General features: G+C 36.5%; 1 protein-coding gene across 4 annotated transcripts in view; it reads right to left on the reverse strand.

The window, feature by feature from the left end:
* The window catches only part of PDZD2 (PDZ domain containing 2), a 2,738,687-nt gene that overhangs the window by 194,178 nt on the left and 2,524,387 nt on the right, over window positions 1–20,122 (reverse strand). For all 4 annotated transcript variants that reach the window (XM_044073368.1, XM_044073377.1, XM_044073386.1 and 1 more), the window contains 2 exons: window positions 18,248–19,059; window positions 17,153–17,297 (listed from right to left, as the gene is read on the reverse strand). In XM_044073368.1, the coding sequence (XP_043929303.1) occupies window positions 17,153–17,297; window positions 18,248–19,059 (957 nt within the window). The remainder of the gene's footprint in view (window positions 1–17,152; window positions 17,298–18,247; window positions 19,060–20,122) is intronic.

The following is a 20,122-nucleotide window of genomic DNA, read 5'->3' on the forward strand; positions in this document are numbered from 1 at the left end:
TACTGACAAAAACAAAAAAATGCCAATCGACTGACTATTTGCAATTATGTTAAAACGGGTATAAAATTTAACTAATTACAAAGGAAATACGTGTATGTTAGATTACTGAGTCAGTGAGAAAAAATATTATGCAAAGCAGATTTTGCTTTCTCTAAATAGAAAAGTCTATGTGTTAGGAAGGACAAATAGAAACATTTTTTTATTTATTTATTTTTTAGAGTGTAAGTAAATTTGTAAAACCTGTATGAAATCAAGACTGTTTTCCTGGGGTTGGGTAGTTATTTAAGATATATCCTTCTATAGAAGAGACAAAGCCAGGGTTAATTTTTGTTTCGGTTATTTGGAGTTCCCACATTCTCAATAAAGATGGGCATACAGTATAGAAAGGAAGGAGAAGGGAGGCTGGTGAAAGCAAATCCGATAAGTTTATTTTCATTGATAGATTTTATTTTGTTATTAAAAAGATAAAAAACGTACTTGATAAACTGCTGTAGGGAAACTATGGGAACAATTAGATGAATTAGGAGAGAAAATGACAAAAACTGTTGAGAAAAATATGAATTGATGAATATAATAAAAAAAGATTCCATCACATAAAGAAGGTTAGAAGAAAAATGTAGAGCAAAAGAGAGACAGTAGAATGCTAGAGAGATATTATAATATACCAGTGTGGAGCCTTATGGGAGAAGTTTTAAAAGGTATATAGAGGAAGAAATTGATTAAGATATGAAACAAGATTTTAAATTTTGTGTGGAAAACTTTCATTGTTAACTACCTGTAAAGGTGGAAATGAAGTGTAAGGTAGTCAAAGACTTAACAGCTTAGCCATCCTGCAGGAAGGTTTGTCCCAAATAAATAAGTCATGGACTGAAACTATGTGCCAGCAAATGTATTATTATATCTATTGGGAAGTCATCTACCTCATGGAAATACCACATTAACAATACTCCTTAAGAGTTGACCCAGATGTTTTGGGATTTGGGAACCTATGTGGATAGTGACCCAACCTTTGACCAACATGTGCCCACTGTTGTAAGAAAATCCTTCCATATTGCACAACTTATAAACAAAGGGATCATGTCTAAATATAGGGACGTCATTGCCCACCTTTACTCAGCCCTCATTAGACCAATCATTAAGTATAAAGCCCCTTGTGGCATGCATCTTTAAAGACATGTGAAACAATTAGAACACCCACAGAGATACCTTAAAAGGATGCAAGGCCTAAACAACATGTCTTACTTGGACAGACTCAAAGTATTACCACTATACTCAATGCGGTACAGACTGCTAAGAGGTGACTGGTGTCTGGCATAGAAGGCATCCTCTGACCCATTACTGGTGGATTTTCTGCACATCGGCAAGTCAAATGGCATCAGAAATACTTGGTATAGTATCAACAGAACAGTTTGGAAGTCCAGGTATATCTCACAGAGGATACCAAGGCTTTGGGACAGACTCCCCATCCACATAAAGCAAAGTTCATCCCTGTCCATATTCAAGCATAAATTGGCTGTATGGATGGGAAACAGAAAATTTACCCTAAGTGTCCTTTGTACTACTAATGGACAGAGGCAGCTTCTAAATCATTTATCCCTTGCCTGAGTCTATGGTATAATTCCAGTTATTCTCATTAAGGGTAATGTATAATTAATGACCATGGGATGGGTAAGGCCAATCTCTAACCAAATGGGATAGTTTAATTAAAGTGCAAAAAGGGAAATTGGTAAGGCTTAAAAAGGTCCACAAGGGCAGCTGGCCTACTATTTACCTATGCACCTATAAGAGAGAATGTGTAATGTTAAAGGATGTAAAGCAGAAGAAACCTTAAAGCCTCACAGCATGTGTTCCGAGGTGTGAAAAAATTATTTTATTTTGTCATATGATGCAAAGGAAATAGTAGCCAGATTTCAAACATCAGACTATTATTAATACCGAATATGAAGTATATCAATGAATCTGAAGGAAAACAATTTAAAATGGATTCCATAGTTATGACATGAGTACAGCTTACTGAGAAAAGTAAATCCATTAAAGTAGTATTTAGTGTAGAAGAACAGGGAAGCATTAGCCAAATCCAACACTGGATTATTATAGAATACAGTAAGAAGGAATGTGTGCAGTCTATTATTGTTAGCAAAAAGTGCTTTAATCATAGTTATAACTGATGATGTTGGAGAAGGATTGTGTGAAAAAAGTGAAGAAATGAAATGAAACTCTTACCAACCTTTAATCTTCTCTAAAAACAAATGTATCCTCCTGTTATAACAACATTTCTAAGTTTGCTACTGGCTATAAATCCCCACCCACCACTGCAATGCCGTTCACAAACTAAATTGGCTCGAACTTCCCAACCATCTTACCTATATTCAACTTACTCATGCCCATAAACTCATCTTTAATCCCTCCATCTGCCCCTCCCTTGCCTCCTCCTTCAAAATGCACCTACCCAGCAGACTTCTAAGATCCAGTAACCAGAATTTGCTTGAACTACACAAGCCTGCTCATCCTCCAGGCAAACACCTACTATCCTTTTCCCATGTTCGCCTCTGGAACTCCCTGCCACCTCTTATTCATACTACAGACAACCACTCTACCTTTAAGACCCTGCTTCATTCCCATCTCAAAACCCTCAGGGAATGTTCCTGCTCTCATCCCACGACTCACCTCTTTTTTCCCCATTTCTCACACTCCTTTACTTCTCTCTTCATCATACTGAGCTTCTCTGACTACGACCATCTTCATTCTTCTCATTTACTCCAACTCTTGCTCTTTTTTTTCTTATTGTCCCACCCTCCTTACATCCAAAAATTAACACCTCTTATCCCCATTCTACTTTAACTCTGCTAAGATTTCATGTAAAACTGTAATGCCAACCCTGTGCTATTTCACATTCTAGCAAATTTAATGGGAATATGCACCAATGGATTTTTCTTATTTTAATTGACCTGCTTGTGTGTGTGTGTGTGTGTGTGTGTGTGTGTGTGTGTGTGTGTGTGTGTGTGTGTGTGTGTGTGTGTGTGTGTAATTTTACTTTTTGCTTTTTGGACTGTATTTTCACTGCAATCATGGTTTTTTTGTCATGTTGTGTAATACCATCATTCTTCAACAGTATTGAATAAATGTAAATGTATTGTCTTCATATTATATTGTTGTTCATGGAGCTTTTCTCTGCAGGACTCCATTGAAAATGGGCCCTTCTTGGCCCAATAGACTTTCCCGGTAAACAAACTGTAAAATAAAATAAATAAATAAATGTTACACACACACATATATATATATATATATATATATATATAAGCATAAAATATCTTTGTTTGGTTGGTTACTGTGAAGTGAGTTTTTAATATAACCACTCCTCCTATTTTTGGTAAATGTGAGATATTTCACCTCAAAGATATCACCAACTCTGGCAGATAAGACCTCAGTTTAACATCTTAACTGAGAATTCTGTGATCTTGGGAGTGCATCATCCCCCTTGAATTCCAATACAATCAAGGCAAATGAGCCACTGACAATATATACAAGTTAATATAATTGAACCAAGAAGAAACTTGGCAGTGTTGAGGGTGTGAAGTTCACTCCTTCAGTTATGTTACACATTTAGTTCACTAATAAAAATGTTGTTGTCTCTTTCAGCTTTTCCCGGTTAGGGGTCGCCACAGCGGAACTCCGTCCAATAATGATTGGTAGTTGATTTTTACGTGCTGAGTTACCAGCCCTGATGCACAACCTTCAACAAAGGTACGCCCATTCATGCATGTCTCCACGCAGAAGACGCTCTAGCTGAGAATCGAACCGGACAGTGTCTTACTGTGATGCGACAAGCTACCGCAGCACCACCACCGCGTAGTTCACTAATAAAAATCAAACTGTAAAATATGTACTACAATATAATAAAATAGAAAATAGTAGGTAATCCACGGTTGAGTTAAAAATGGAATATCCTTTACTGAAACGCACAAAAAAGTGATCCTAGCTGAGTATAATAAAAATCATTAAAGATATTCATTATTTATATATAATCAGGTTATTTGGAGCAAGGCAGTGGTTACAGAGGGTGGTTGTGTAAAGAGCAATAAAAGCAATAAACTAATTCCTTTAACCAAGTCCCCCTTCCCACTTAACACCATAGTGTAAACTTAGACTGCGCTATTTCAGAACTGAAACTAAAAAGCTAGAGACAAATTAAAATGTATAATGCAAGAAAAGCTTGTTAAAGCTAACTTGCTAATCTAAACTTTATTAATTAAGAAACCAGCTAACAAAATGACTAACCAATTAACTAACAAAAAGATCTGCCCCTAGACATCTATCAGAATAAATAACTATCAGAATAAATATTAATAACTTATAAACTGAAACACTTTTAACAAAGATCGCTTTCATACCAACTGAATACTTCATCAGGTTTGTGTGTAAAAAATATATCATGATATTAATGAACATGTGTATAAATCTACAAGTGAACACCTAAGTAGGCTGAAAACTGTGAAAAATATCAAAAATAAAGCATTAAGGCCCTGGGGATCTGTTCATGTGTGGCATCTAACTAAAAAAGTACTTAGTTTGAATGAGTAAAAGTTTCAGAAAACAGCACCAATGTCAGTTATTTTCATTGTAAAATCATTACAATGCTTGATATTTGTTTATAACAATATTACCATGTATAATATTAGTGTGCAATGTCAGCATTAATCAGTCCCATATCAGTCTTTTAAACAGTGAGGCAGTTTTCTGAGTTCTATTATGCTTTTTATAGAGCAATAATAATTACGTCCCAGTTTTCTAAAAGAGTTCAGTTTCAGCTGCCACAGTAGTTCACATTTTTCTAAAAAGGTTAGGGATGTCTCCTTTCAGTTCCCAAATGTCCACATGGTCAAAAATCTGAAACTTAAAGTCAGTGTGCCTTTTGTGCAGCTGCAGGTGCCAAGCCACTTAACTCTAATTTTGGAAAGATTGCCAGAAATCCTTCTTTTAAGTCTGTTGAGCATTCTCACCACACAAAATGCTTCAGTCATTGCAGCTTGCCCTGTAAACCACCTGCATTGAGTTACAGTCACCCACTGTGTTGGTTCTAATCAGTTTCTTTAAACAAGGGCAGAAAAAAATGTCTCCCGCCTGTATGTGCTGATAAAAGACACAGTTGGCTTCACACGTATTGGTGCATGTATCCAATGGTTTGGGCCTACCTTTATCCCAACTCCTGATGTTTCTGACTTTCCTATACACAAAGGAAGGAGCTTCTCCAAGGATGTCCATTATATATGAACTTTCAGTAATTATGGCCCAATTCTCTAATAATATTAATGATGTTGTAATAGCCAACAGTAAACGTCAAGATACAACTGTCTTTAGATTTGTTGTCCATAGATTTTTTAAAACCCTCCTATAAGGACTGTTAAGTGCTGGTGAATTTGTACTAATTAGTTCAACTATAGATTCCAGAATGCTTCTTAATATGTTACTTTTGCATCCCCTCACCAAAAAATCATTTTCAAGATGATTTAGGTTCTTAAGGAAGGGTTCCATTTTCATGGTGATCCTGGCACTTAATGTTATATTAATTAATAGATTATATTTTAATGTTAGAGTAGATAAAAATGCCAGGAACCTCAACTATTCATGGAATAAATACTTCAAACACGATAAATATCTCAAAGGATATTTGGAAGAATGGAGACACATACACACAAAAACACAATACTTTTCCTCTCTCTAAATACACACACACACACACACACACACATATACATATATATATATATATATATATATATATTTATATATTTATATATGTATAATGGATATAAAAAGTGTACACATCCCTGTTAAAATGCCAGGTTTTTGTGATATAAAAAAAATTAGATCACAATAAATCATTTCAAAACTTTTCCCGCTATAACCTGTACAATTCAATTGAAAAACAAATCAGTTAGGGAAAAAAATATAAAAAATAAAAAACGTACAATAAGATGGTTGCATAAGTGTGCACACCCTTAAACTAATACTTTGTTGAAGCATCTTTGATTAAATTACAGCATTTAGTCTTCTTGGGTAGGGGTCTATGAGCATGGCACATCCTGACTTGGCAATATTTGCCAACTCTTCCTTGCAAAAGTGCTCTAAATCTGTCAGATTGCAAGGGCATCTCTTGTGCACAGCCCCCTTCAGGCCATGCTTTTAGATTTTCTTTTGGATTTAGGTCAGGGCTCTGGCTGGGCCATTCCAAAACATTAGTTTTCTTCTGGTGAAGCCATTCTTTTGTTGATTTGAATGTATGCTTGGGGTCATTGTTGTGTTGAAAGATGTAATTCCTCTTCATCCTCAGCTTTCTGGCAGATGCCGGAAGGTTTTGGGCCAGAAGTGACTGGTATTTGGAACTGTTCAAAATTCCCTCCATCTTGACTAAAGCCCCAGTTTCAGCTGAAGAAAATTAACTCCAAAGCACGATACTGCCACCACCATGCTTCACTGTGGGGATGGTGTTCTTTTGGTGATGCGAAGTGTTGTTTATGTGCCAAATGTACCTTTCGGAGGTGTGGCCAAAAGGTTCAACCTTGGCCTCATCAGACCATAGCATATTTTCCCACATGATTTTGGGAGACATGATGAATTGTTTTGGAAATGTTAGCCAGGGCTGGATGTTTTCTCTGTAAGAAAAGGCTTTCATCTTGCAACTCTACCCCGTAGCCCAGACATATGGAGAATAGAGGTAATTGTTGTCACATGTAGTACACAACCAGTACTTGCCAGAAATTCCTGCAGCTCCTTCAGTGTTGCTGTAGGTCTCTTGGCAGCCTCCCTGACCAGTTTTCATCTTGTCTTTTTATCAATTTTGGAGGGACATCCAGTTCTTTGCAACATCACTGTTGTCCCATATTTTCTCCATTTTTTGATGACTGTCTTCACTGTGTTCCATGGTATAGCCAATGCTGTGGAATTTTCCTTGTACCCTTCTCCTGACTGATACCTTTCAACAATGAGATCCCTTTTATGCTTTGTAAGCTCTCTGTGAATCATGGCTTTGGCTGTAGCAGGCAACTGAGTAAATGTCAGGAAAATCCTACTAGGACAGCTGAACTTTATTTGGGGTTAATCAGTCTCTCTTTACTTGATGGCATGTGTGTACCCAAGATGAATGAATACTGTAATTAAATCAAAAGGTGCTTCAACAAAGTATTAGTTTAAGGGTGTACACACTTATGCAACCAGTTTACTGTATGTTTTTTATTTTTTATATTTTTCCCCTAACAGATTTGTTTGTTTTTCAGTTGAATTGTACAGGTTATACGTCACATTAAAGGTGGGAAAAGTTTTGAGATTATTTATTGTGGTCTAATTTTTTTATATCATTGTGGTGTAATTTTTTTATATCACAATATATCACATATATATATATATATATATATATATATATATATATATATATATGGGTCTACTTCTTCCCATCAAAAATTACAGTTTACTGAAATTTAATTAAGCGACCACACTTCAGCGAAAGTGCATTTAAATGAAAACGCACTTTCGCGAAACTCAGTACACCGAGTAGTTGTTATAGACTGTGGCACAGTGAGGATAACGGAATATTCCCTTATCCTCACTGTACCACAGTGAGGATAAGGGAATATCCCTTTTCCCCACTGTATTGCAATCTCTGAGTTGGTATATATAAGTAGAGGGGGTGTGGGGGCACAAGGGGGCTTGCCTCCTGCATAAATTTTATTTTTTTTTTTGTTCAGTGTACTGATTTTCCTGAAAGTGCATTTTCATTTAAATGCACTTTCGCTGAAGTAGAGTTGGTTACTTTTGTTTCAATATACTGTAATTTTGATGGGTCAAAGCAGCCCCAGATATATATATATATATATATATATATATATATATATATATATATATATAGAGAGAGAGAGAGAGAGAAAGTTATGGGTCCCCTGTGTTTTGTCGGATGTGCATTTGGTTAACAAATACAGAGGTGGTGTTCAGTGTCAATGGTACGGATAGCCAAGTGGTCGAAATGTCAGTGTAGAGTTTTGTTGAGACACGTGAGTGGGGTTGGAGGGGTCAGAGTGTCTGTGCATGTGCTACTGAGTTAGGGTTAGGGTCAGAGATAGGTGTTGTATGCTTGTGTACGAGTGTGGTTGTGTATTTTATAGTTAGGGTAAGGATTAGTTAAGGGGGGATGTAGTGTTGTTAGTATGTGTGCTTGTGTTGTGGCAGTGCAACAAGAAGGTTTTTATTAAATTAAGGTGTAAGTTATGGTTGGGGAAAGGGGCAGTTAGGGTTAGCATCCATTATTAAAGTGCTATAGCGGGGCCACTATTCAGATGAATTTTAGGTATGTTATGGTGGTGGTTTAATGTTTAGATCAGGTGAAGTTGTTTTTCTTTTTTGATCTTTTGAGTTCAATAATTTAGTTTATTTGAAATTATGTATGTCTGAATGTATTTTGTTGATATTTGCAGTTTGACAAATACATTTGATCATACATAATAGAACCATGTATGTGTATATATATATATATATATATATATATATATATATATATATATATATATGGATCTATGTTCTTTAATCGAAAATACGGTTCATCGAACCATACTTCCGCGAATTGACCACGAAAGTGCATTTTGTCGAAAATGGACTTTTGCGGAAAAATTAAAAGAAAGCTTAACATTATAAAAAACCCCACAGTAAACACTAATATGCAGGGGGGCAAACCCCCTGCACCTCCCATGTGGGGGGGCTGTGCCCCCCCACTTTAATATTCGCACTCAGAGATCACACAATAGTGGGGAAAAGAGAATATTCCCTTATCCCCACTGTACCACGATCTCAACAGGAGTTTCCTTAGTTGTACATCAACAGTATACGTTGATGTACAACTAATGGTACATGCAAACTGCATGTTTTTTTTCTTTAGCGAAAGTGCATTTTTGACAAAATACACTTTCGCTAAAGTGTGTTTGATAAAGTACGGAATATTGAACCATACTTTCGACAATACAAATAGGGACCCATATATATATATATATATATATATATATATATATATACACACACACACACACACACATATACATACATATATATATATATATATATATATATATATATATATATATATATATTCATAAGTTCATAGATTAGCACTAGGCTAACTGTCCTTGTGGACCATTTTAAGCCTAGCCAATTACCGAATTTGAGAATCAAACCGTGCACTTTGTATCTGTAAGGTAAACATTTTAGCTATTACGTCACTCTCCCTATCTTAGGTTTTGTTTTTGCTAGAACTGCCTGTATTAATGTAATAGCTCTCTATAGATAAAGTTGTAATACATATTCCACTTATTGTTTTTTTTTTTTTTAGTTTTCACTGAGTCACGTTAGGTCTGTGGCTTGCTTTCTGGGAAGACTTTATCTATTAGTTTGGTTAGGATTCTTCATGTGTGCATCCCTGTCTTTATGTCTTCTACTGCAATATCTGGATTTTAACTTTAGAAAGTCTTCTCTTATGCTATAAAGCTAATGTTCACGTAGATGCCTGTTTTTAATGTATGTTTCAGTGTATTGTTAATTATTGTTATCTGTCGCAATGAACTGTAATGTGATCACTGCATTTCGTTTTTATTTTTAATTATATGTGGAGCTTTTCTCCTCCAGCCCCTGCTGAAAAGGGGCAGCTTTTGTTACCCAGTTGGACCCTCCTGGTAAACAAAGGCCATTAATGAAGTAAACAAATAATATATTTGCACATCTAAACTTTCTTTGCAATATGGTTTTCTTGCCTTGTATCCAGTTTATGACATCTACATGTCTTTGAATCTCTGGGTAACAACTGCATGAGTAAACAAATATATAAGTACAAAGTTTAGAGGCTGAAGTGTCCGAAAAGGATAGCAAAGAAGAGTGAGAAAATCAGTATGTTGGAGGTGTGCGTTTAAAATGGATTTACTCTTCTTTGCTTTTCCAAGTCTCTACTGTTGCATTTAATGTCCTGGTACCTTATTATTTATTTAGGTGGAAAATGGTACATTTTTCAGTATTTGTAGCTTAACATTAAGTGTTGATTTATTTTATTATAGGCCAAGCTATTTAATGCAGCTTCCTTTTTTGTGCTGCGATAAGAAGCTGTCAAGTGTGTATTAGAAGATACGTTTTGCTTTTAGGAGTAATAATGTAACAATTAAACCTTGTATCTATTTTATTTAACTTTGAATACTGCCGTATGTATGCCATGCTTCCAATGTTACAGTATGTCTCTGAATGACTGACTCTATACTTCCAGACTGAATATCAGTAACGTACAAATACATGTACTGGATGTGTTTGTGTGCTTTTTCTTAAATGGAATGAACTAAAAGTAGAACAGAAGGAAACTTTATTTATGCAACAAACATATGGGCCTTAACAGTGCCTAAGACAAAAAATAACCTGATAGGGGAAGATTACCTAGGCAGTATTATCTGTGTAAATCTGCAACAAAGATAGTCATACAGCCAGTCAACTAATGACACAGAGTGAGGAGACAGAGGATGTGTTTTAAAGGTAACCTAGGACATCTTGAGTTTTACTTTGTAAGAATAATGATCAGAGCCAGATCATGGTCAAATGGGGCCATGCAGAGCCCACCCTCCCAGCAGCAGCACCCCCAGTGCCCCAACCATTACAGTTTCCCATTACTTGGCTATCCCCCCAGTTACCATAAACACTGTTCAAACCTGCCAGTGTGCATACTGTTTTCTTCTTTACTTTAATGGTACTTGGATTTAATTAAAACTTTTACTTCAGATTTAATAGCACAAAAAGTATTAGTCATTTGCTAAACAAAACAATACAGTCTCACAATAAAAACAGACTTAACATGAACAGTAAACGTATCTGTCCTTGAAACTCACTGTCACTGAAACAGATTTGAAAACCCACATTCAAAGAAAATGCATTTGGCCAGTGATGGATTAACTTTAACTTTGGGATGTTTTCAAGCCATAGGCCCCTTCACAAATTTTAGGACCATAAATGCATGCATGTGATCTTTGCTTCACCTTCCTGAGTATATCAAATTATACTCCTTGCATAATACACCACTTGCTAGAGTGTGTTTTAAATTTGTAGTTTTGAGCATCTTTTCAGTAAGCAATGAAACAAAATGTATGAACCAATAATGACAAAACTGCACATTTCAGAATATTTCAACTATAGAAGGCACTCAAACTTTTGTCATTAAAATCCACCAATATCAGTCAAGATGCACAATCTCTGCAGAAGTAAACATTCCACATTAAGGAGATCTATAACTAATGAAGAGGTTGCTGCTAGCAAACAACTTTAATATTTCAGTGCTTCATCTACAAATTTACTGTCTGCTGTCACTGAAGAATAAACTGTCTATGTTACATTAAAAAATTGGTAAATGGTAATATTGTTATAGGGAATGGATGGCAAACCAAAAACAGCTAGATAGTCACTAAGCATCTCATCCAAAGGAGGACACACTCAGGACTGCAGCATCCCCAATCCCTCGTTGAAGTACAACACAGTATCAGCAATGCATCTACATGCTGTGGGAGTAGAATCCACAGCCTTCTGCATCCAAAGCAAGTATACTACCTGCTGTGCTACTAACACTGTTTTCAAATTCTATAGCACAAACAGTGATGGCCACTTGCTAAACAAAACAGTTGAACATTGAAAACAGACTTCACATGAGCAGCAGTAAACTTCAACAGATATCTTAATAGGGTAGCACACACAGGACTAAGAGATGGTTCACTTTAAGTGACAATGAATGTGGACATCTAAAAGACAAGAAACAACCAAGGTTCCAACCATCAAAAGGCACTATTATTTAATAACCAACAAAGCTTTCAAGCCTGTGTAGACTCTTCCTCAGTGTTAACACAAAAATACAGGCACCATTTACATATGTGTGCCATTCTATCCCAGCCTATCAAACACACCAAATAAAAGTCACATGACAAAAAACATAAAATGGTAGCAGAAACAGTAAATAATAAAAAAGTATATAAATACTACAAAGTAAAATATTAACAATTATATACAACCTATTAATTTCTATAAAAATATATATATAAAACTATTATAAGAAAAATATGATAGTAGTAATCACTCAGCAAACATTTAAAGAAACTTAAAATCATTGCTGTGTTTATCTTTTAACAAGGGTCTTAAGACCCCTAAATTTAAAAGAATGGTCATCACCTTGTTGTAATATAGATTAAGAATAAGCATTGGTACCAATCTTCCTACGAATATCAGAAAAATGAGATGAAATTTTGTCTTTTAATTTTTGATTAATTTTACCTATGTAAAACAGCTACATTTTAAACAATTTGCACGATAAATATAGTTTTCTGTTATGCAAGCAGCAAAAATATTAAATATAAAAATTGTATTTGATATGGGATGTAAAACTTCTCTTTCTAAATTAATATATTTACAAAAAAGTGCAATTATAACAGGGGACAGCAAACCAATTACTAAATATAGCGGTCTTTATTTTTTGTTTATAATCTTTATAACCTAATAATTGCTTAATATTCTTTTCTTTCTTATATCCAAGATGCAGTTTTTCACCTACTATCTTTTTAACATCATTATCAGACTCTAATATAGTCCAATATCTATTTATTATAGACTTAATTTGGGGAGTGTGTTGATTACATTTCATAACATAACTTACAGACCAATTCTTGCTAACAATATTTTTATTTTTATTGACCAATTCATTACAAAATGATAAAGTAATCAGCAACCACGTTATTTAATTAATGGAGAAAATCATTTTCATTGATATTCAATCTACTGGCTCTTAAAAATAGACTCGGCGTTTTTACAAATGTGTCTTGGATGCATGCTATTAGCATGAACATAGCTTGTTGTCTGCACATTCTTTTTATAAATGTTTAAATCAAACCTTCCATCATATTTAATACTCAAACCCAAGAAATTAACATTTACATCAGTATATTTCAATGAAAATTTTAAAATGACAGTAGTCTTCTGCAGATTGTCCACAAATACTTCAAACATTTCTGATGTACCTGACCAAAGTAAAAAAACATCAACCACAAAATGTTTGTAGAAAATAAGGTTGTCATTTTTAAATTTTGTCTCATTGTTTATAGTATCAAATATAAACAATTCTTCCCACCTAGACAATACCAAATTAGCGTAGCTGATAGCTACAGGTGTCCCCATGGCTACAGCTAATGTCCGATGGAAAAAGCTCATTATTAAAAATAGACATTATTAGAAAGTACTACCTCTAACATGGAATATATAAGTTCTACTTTAGAAGAAGAATATATATATATATATATATATATATATATATATATATATATATATATATATATATATACACATACATACACATATATATAGATAAACTAATATTTCCTGCTTCAGCAAATACTGCATGTTTTTATTTGCACCTGAGTCTAATAGGCTGACAGTGTTCAGCTTCTGTTTTGCTTCAATTGTTGTAAAGGGAAATCACATCTTTTAGGCATGAGGAACCTCTAACCTCCTCCCATGATGTGTTGAAAAGGTTAGCAAGAGGTATTACTACTTTTATAGGATCACAGGATGTTACTTGGCTATTGGCACTGAGGCCCTTATCAGCCTAGTCAAGAGTTTAGGCCATGTTTAGACAAGTCAGAACCCAAAGCTCCTGCCCATCTGGGGCATGGGTGGAATCCTAGGGGTATATTTTCTGTTTCCCATTCTCTTATCCAGGTTGCACTTAAAAAGGGATAATGAGGTACTCTGCTTGACATGGAGAGGGAGTCTCTGGGACACAAATCTGTCCCACCAACAAGTTATATTGATGTCACAGACCAAGTTGAGGTCGCACGTGCGGGTTACTCAAGTGGAGCATCACTTGCGGATATGCAGCAGTCCCATCATGGTGGGGTCCGAGATTGCTTTGCATGCCAGACAGATGTCACCTCTGAGGAGTCTGTATGAAACTGAATAGAGGGGCAAGGCTTTTAGCCTATCTGTGTAGGGTAGATGTTTGAGGCCCTTGATTCTTCTGATGAGGAACCTCTGTGGTCTCTCCAGCTGCTGCATGTGATTTGCAAGGTACCTGCCGAAGGGGGCGCTGTACTCAATAATTGGCCTTATAAGGGAAGAATACAGGGATATTATGACCTCCTTGTCCCTGGATGAGATACCCTAACTTATGAGGTGGGCCATGTAGAAAGCTTTCTGTACAATGGAAGCAACATGCTGGTCAAAAGTCAGGTTGCTATCAGCCTGGGTTCCCAAATCCCTCACGACTGACTGCATCCTTAGGAAATTGTTATTAATGTGATAATATGTGGGGTAGTCACTCTCCCCAAAAGGGATGATGATGCATTTTTTGGCATTCAGCTTGAGGCCATGCTTCTGGCACCAATCATTTGTTTGGGTGAGATCCTCTTGAAGGACGTCCACATCACTTAGGGAATTTATGACCACACCCACCTTGCAGTCATCTGCAAACTTGGTTAGGCATAGACTACTGGTTTTTGCCTGCATCTCAGAGAAGTATATCCTGAATAACAGAGGCCCCAAGACCGATCCCTGGGGTACACCCCTCGTTACGGGCCTACTACTTGAGGTAGGTTCTAACAGTGAGCCAGTTTACTACCCATCTGGTAACATATGGATTGACGCCTAGTTAAGAGAGTTTATCGATTATGTCTAAGTGGGGAGTAGTGTCAACGGCTCTGGCCATGTCAGGGTAGGCAGTGTGCACCATCTTCCCCTCGTCCATGGATTTGGTGACTATCTCAAAGAAGTCGACCAGATTTAACAGACACGACCTTCCCTTGATGAAGCCAAACTGTGTGGGGTTGAGTGTTTGGAGGTTGCCAATGTCCCTGTTAATGAGGCCCATGACAATCCATTCCATGGCCTTGAAGATCAGGCTAATTAGGCTGATGGGTGTATAATTTCCCAGATTGGTGGACACTCCACCTTTGTGTAAAGGGATGACAGTGGCTGTCCTCCACTCAGCTGGGACAAAGCTGGTACTCAGGCTGTGGTTGAATAGGGTGCCTAATGATGCTGCATGTTCATGCCTGAGTTCATGTAGGATGCAGCCTGGGATGTTATAGGGTCCCATGGAGGCTGTATTTTTTCCTTTGAGAGGAAAGTGATGACCTGTTCCCTAGAGATAAGGGGAGGGGAGACAGGTACTGGGGATGTCCTGATTTACTGATGGGGGAGGCAGAGGGTGAAGTTTTCACTGACTCTATCAGCCAGCAGGTTGGCTATTTATACAGCATTTGTGTATTTGGTGTCCTTGACCACCAGTTCTGAACATATCTGGGTGCTTTCTTTCAGAATGAGGACATATGTGAAGAAGATCTTATGATTGTCTCCAGTAGATGTGGCCAATTTGCACGCAAAGTTGGGTTTCAGTTGTTTTAAGAATTCTAAGATGAAACCAATCAAGCCCTATTGCCTTGTTTACTGTTACTTTTAAGTTCCTTTAAAACAATGTCTTCAGTGTGAGGGCTGATCAACCCCATTTTCATGGCCACTTCTACTGTAACTAGATATGATCAATCTCCCTTCTCTTAGATATTGAAAATGACTACTCATTTAGTAGCCCTGCTTTCTGAGCATCATTTTCAGTCCATACTGTGTCTCTTTTTATCAGTTTCACTATCACTTTCCTTGCCTTTTTATGAATATGTAAACTGTATCCTCATCTTACCTTTTTCTATTAAGTTAGCTATATATAGGAATACAGGATCATTTGTTGGTTGTTTTTCTCTTCCTGACCCTTGTACATATTGTGCATCCTACTATATTTACTTCTCTGTTTATGTTCCTTTTCCTGCCACAACATCAAGACAATGCCCTGTCAAACCAAAAGATCATGCAGCCTTCTACATAGACTATAAACATTGCTACCTTCCAGTTTCACTTAGTCTGCCTGTTTCGGCCTCATTCACGTTAATAATGAGCATCCTTTTCATTCCACTATTGGGCTTTATACTTCTAATAGTTTAAGAGGTGACTAAGATTTCTCTAAGTTTTTGCTGTCTTCCTACCTTATGTGGAAAAGGGTTCAGAACTCCAATGTCAGTCTCACTTCTATGGGCGTTAGCTTTCATACAAGTTAACATACACGCAACAATGGGGAAAAATGTCTCAGTGACTTACTGCTACGCTCACTTTGGTTAACAACTGGCATCTTAAGTTAACATACTCTGCCACGGGTTAATGTTTTTGCTTATAGTCACTTACATATATGGAAAAAAAAAACAGTAGGGATTTTAGCCTCTTGCCAGTACATGCCCAATAATATTAAAAAATATATAATGATGTGACATGATACAGTTTAATCTATACAATCTCCTCAGGCAATAAAACTTCACATGCTTTCATTTCTAAGATAGTGTAAGATTTCAGTAGCTGATTTTCATATCATTCTGATGAACAGTCTGGAATGGGGGAATTAATGCTGAACTCGCAGATAAATGCTATGCAACAGAGAAAACAGTTAACTGTCACGGTGATGGAGAATGAATCGTACCAAGAAACTGGCATAAAATTACATGCTGCAACAGATGAAATGTGTAAAAAAACTGCATGTATACTAGAAAAAAAAATAATAAAGGCATATAAATCAACAAAAATGATTTTCCATTTTGTTCAGCTTATGTTTAAAATTAGTCATACAAACCTGAATCATAGCTGCATACCTGTCATTTTCTACTGCACTACTTACACTACAACCACTTAATTTTCATCCTCAGCTATGAGGCTGATGGCTCATATTTACCAATACCATACATCTTGTTTACATAGAAGTGTGTGAATAAATATTGGCAACTCATTTACAATTACCTGAAATTGTCATTGCCTGCGTATTACAAGATCACCTATGTTCATGCTATCCAAAACAAAAAGCAGATCAAAACATACTTATAACACAGATGTTCAAACTTATATTGTGGAAACTAAGGAGAAAACTATTACATACATCTGATATTTTGTATAAACCTAAAGTGGTTAAGGAAATTATCATCAGTCTAAACTGCAACACATTAATCAGTGAAAATGTATAGAAAATGTGTCTTTAGTCAGTAAATAAACACTAGAAAGCAACTTAAATTAAGATTCTTACCAGGTAGTGGCCTCTGTACTTCTAGAGTTACTGATGAAGGTAAACTCTGAACTAACTGACAAGCTTCCTGGTATGACATTCCAGTGACGGACATTCCATTAATAGACATAATCTCATCGCCTGCTGCCAGTTTTCCCTTAGATTCCTGTCACAGATGAATAGTCATGAAGTGAGTGTAAATAATACATAAAACTCACCAACAAAAGACCAAAGAGCAAAGTCTGCTTTGAAGCAGGAAGACGTATTCTTGTTAGTATTTATCTGAGGCAGTGGGCTTTACAAGTGTATTAAACTGCACTTACGTTGGAATAATATTTTAAATAAAGAATGACAGCAATATATATGTTATCGTCCAACACAGTAACTCAAAGAAGGGTACACATTAAACGTAGCACTACTTATGGATAACAATAGTTTGTAACCACTTAATAGTCTGATATGATTTCTTCCACACGGTATCTCTCATTCTCCTTTTGCGATAGCAGTGCAGCCTGCATTGCTGACATAAATTAATTTACTCTGAAGCTGATTATTGCATGTATAACATTTTCCTGTGACTATGTGACATAGAACATCACTAAATGCAAGTGTTTTGAAAGGTAGTCTGAAAAATGTTTAATGATTGAATGGATGAATAACATTTGTTCTCTTTTAAACTTAGAAGTAAAATGAATGCTTATCTGATGTAATATTTTTATGTTCTGTTTGCTGCTAAGTAGAGACGTTCAGGATCTTAACAGAAAAAAAAACACAAGCAGGCTGTAATGAATCCCCCTTCTATTAAATGTACAATTTAAAGGCAAGTAAGATGTGGTGCAGAGTATGAATTTCTGAACAGAGTAAAAGCTTGAATAAATCCTGATGTTAATATTTATGTTAGCATCACCATTCAGTCTTCATTATCAGTGCCACAGCTGTGGAATCATTAATACAAACAACGTTTATGCACAGATACTTTAACTAAACCCTTGGGTTAAACTGTCCTGCACAAGGAAGATTTAGAGGAATGAACTATCAGGAGAAAACTATTCGGGAACTTTAAACTTTGTTAATTATTAATCGAAGTGCAACAATAAACAGGTTTGATGAGCTTACCAGTTCTGCTGCCCTGCCTGGCTGTAAACCTCTTATCAGGACTCTCAGGGGAGTGGCTCTGATTTCCAAGTCCATGCCAAATGATTCAGAATCCTTACGATGGAGATGAACAGTTTCAGTAGTACATGTGCCACAGCTATCAGAAGCTTCCTTTTTGACCAGAACTGGTGCTCTGATAGTACACTTGGAATTCTGCGAGTGATGGTCATCATTCTTTTGTCGTGCAACACTGGAGTACTCACTACTTATCATACTTTTCACTCTTGTGACAGCCTTGTGCTCCAGCTTCGGTGACCTTTTAGAGTCCAGTGACAATTCTCGGGGATCTTTCACACCCAACTTTGCATGACTTACATCTGACTGATTTGGATAATCAAACGTTTTAATTGGGAAAAATGGTGAGTCTACCATTTGCTCCACAGTACTGTCTTCAGACTCCTGAGAGCTCCCACAAAAAGGTGCAGCACCTTCACCATTTATATCCCTAGAAGCTTCACTGTCTTGACTCTCATCATCTACATCAACAGAAGATGTTGCTATGATAACACCAGAATCTTTCTTTGCTAAATGTGGGGCATGAGTTCTGCTGAAATGTACATTTTCTACTAATTTGGCAATGTCATCGTCATCGCTAATGTCATCATAGCACATAACTCTTCTCTGCCTTAGAAGGGGGCTACGGACTGAATCCGGACTTCCACAAACACTGTTCTGGTTATCAGTTTCTGAATGCTCTTTTACAGGTGTGGAGGTCTTCCCAGAACTAGAAGTTGGAATTGCCTCTCCTTTCATCAGTTGTGACTCTTTGACAGCTGGAAAACAATCAGAACAGTTAAATGAACACTTCATCATACAGTAAACAATGGGATTCTCAGTCTGTATACAATCCAATGGAAAAGAAAAACGAGCCGAGTACATTTATATATGAAATATGCAAAGATATGACCTACAAATAACTTTGTCCAAATGTTGCAGTTAGCCTCTCTCTAGCTCTCTTTTATACATCCTGGTCTTATCCTTTTCCTGATGTGTTACAGCCAACTTTGAAACCTTCTGATGTCCAGCAATGAGTCAGTATCGCATTTCAGGCCCCTGTCACCCTGTCTATGAAGTCACAGCTTCTGAAATCCATTGGGAAATGTGCACTTCTAGATGCCATCTGTGTTTCATTTTGCCTCCCTCTGTACTGACAACTATGAAATTTCTTTTTTACTACTAGGATTTCTATTTTGCTGTGGCTAATGGACTCACATGTGCAGACACGATGTGCTTTCTGCCATTGTACCTAATGTTGTGGACTGGGAGTGGTAGTATGGGTTGCAGCTAATCTGGCCACATTTCTTAAGGTTTTGGACAAAATGTCTGTGACTGCAAACATGCACAGTCTTGGAAAGGGGATATTCACTTTTTCCATGAGATTGCAGGAGAAATCCCACACTTGGAAGTTGCTTTTATTTTAACTTTTAACAGGTCATGGCCTCTCAACTGGCAACCTTTTGTCTGTAACCAGATGAAAAGTAGCAAAATGAACCACAACCTAAACAAGCAAGCTCTATGTGCATCTTACACATATTGGTTTTTACCATTTCGATAACAGTTAGCCTTAGGAGTTAATTCTTGTTCCGAATGCTTAAATGTTGCAGTCGATCATTTTTTTATTTATTCCTGTAGCATGTGAGCTAGTTTATGAAAGATACTTAATCAGCAAAAAGCATCAAGATGATTTTCTGACTTTGTACAAATAAAAATTGTAAGCACTTCATAGCTTCACAGTCTTATACTAGGCTAATGATGACCAGGGTCTTGAATGGCTATACAGTAGGGTATGTTTAGTAAAGAGGTAGCAAAGGATTATGGGGGGTACATTAGGTGGGA

This window comes from Protopterus annectens, chromosome 1.part1, assembly GCF_019279795.1.
Source record: "Protopterus annectens isolate FY-2018-M chromosome 1.part1, PAN1.0, whole genome shotgun sequence".
Classification (NCBI taxonomy): Eukaryota; Metazoa; Chordata; order Ceratodontiformes; family Protopteridae; genus Protopterus; species Protopterus annectens.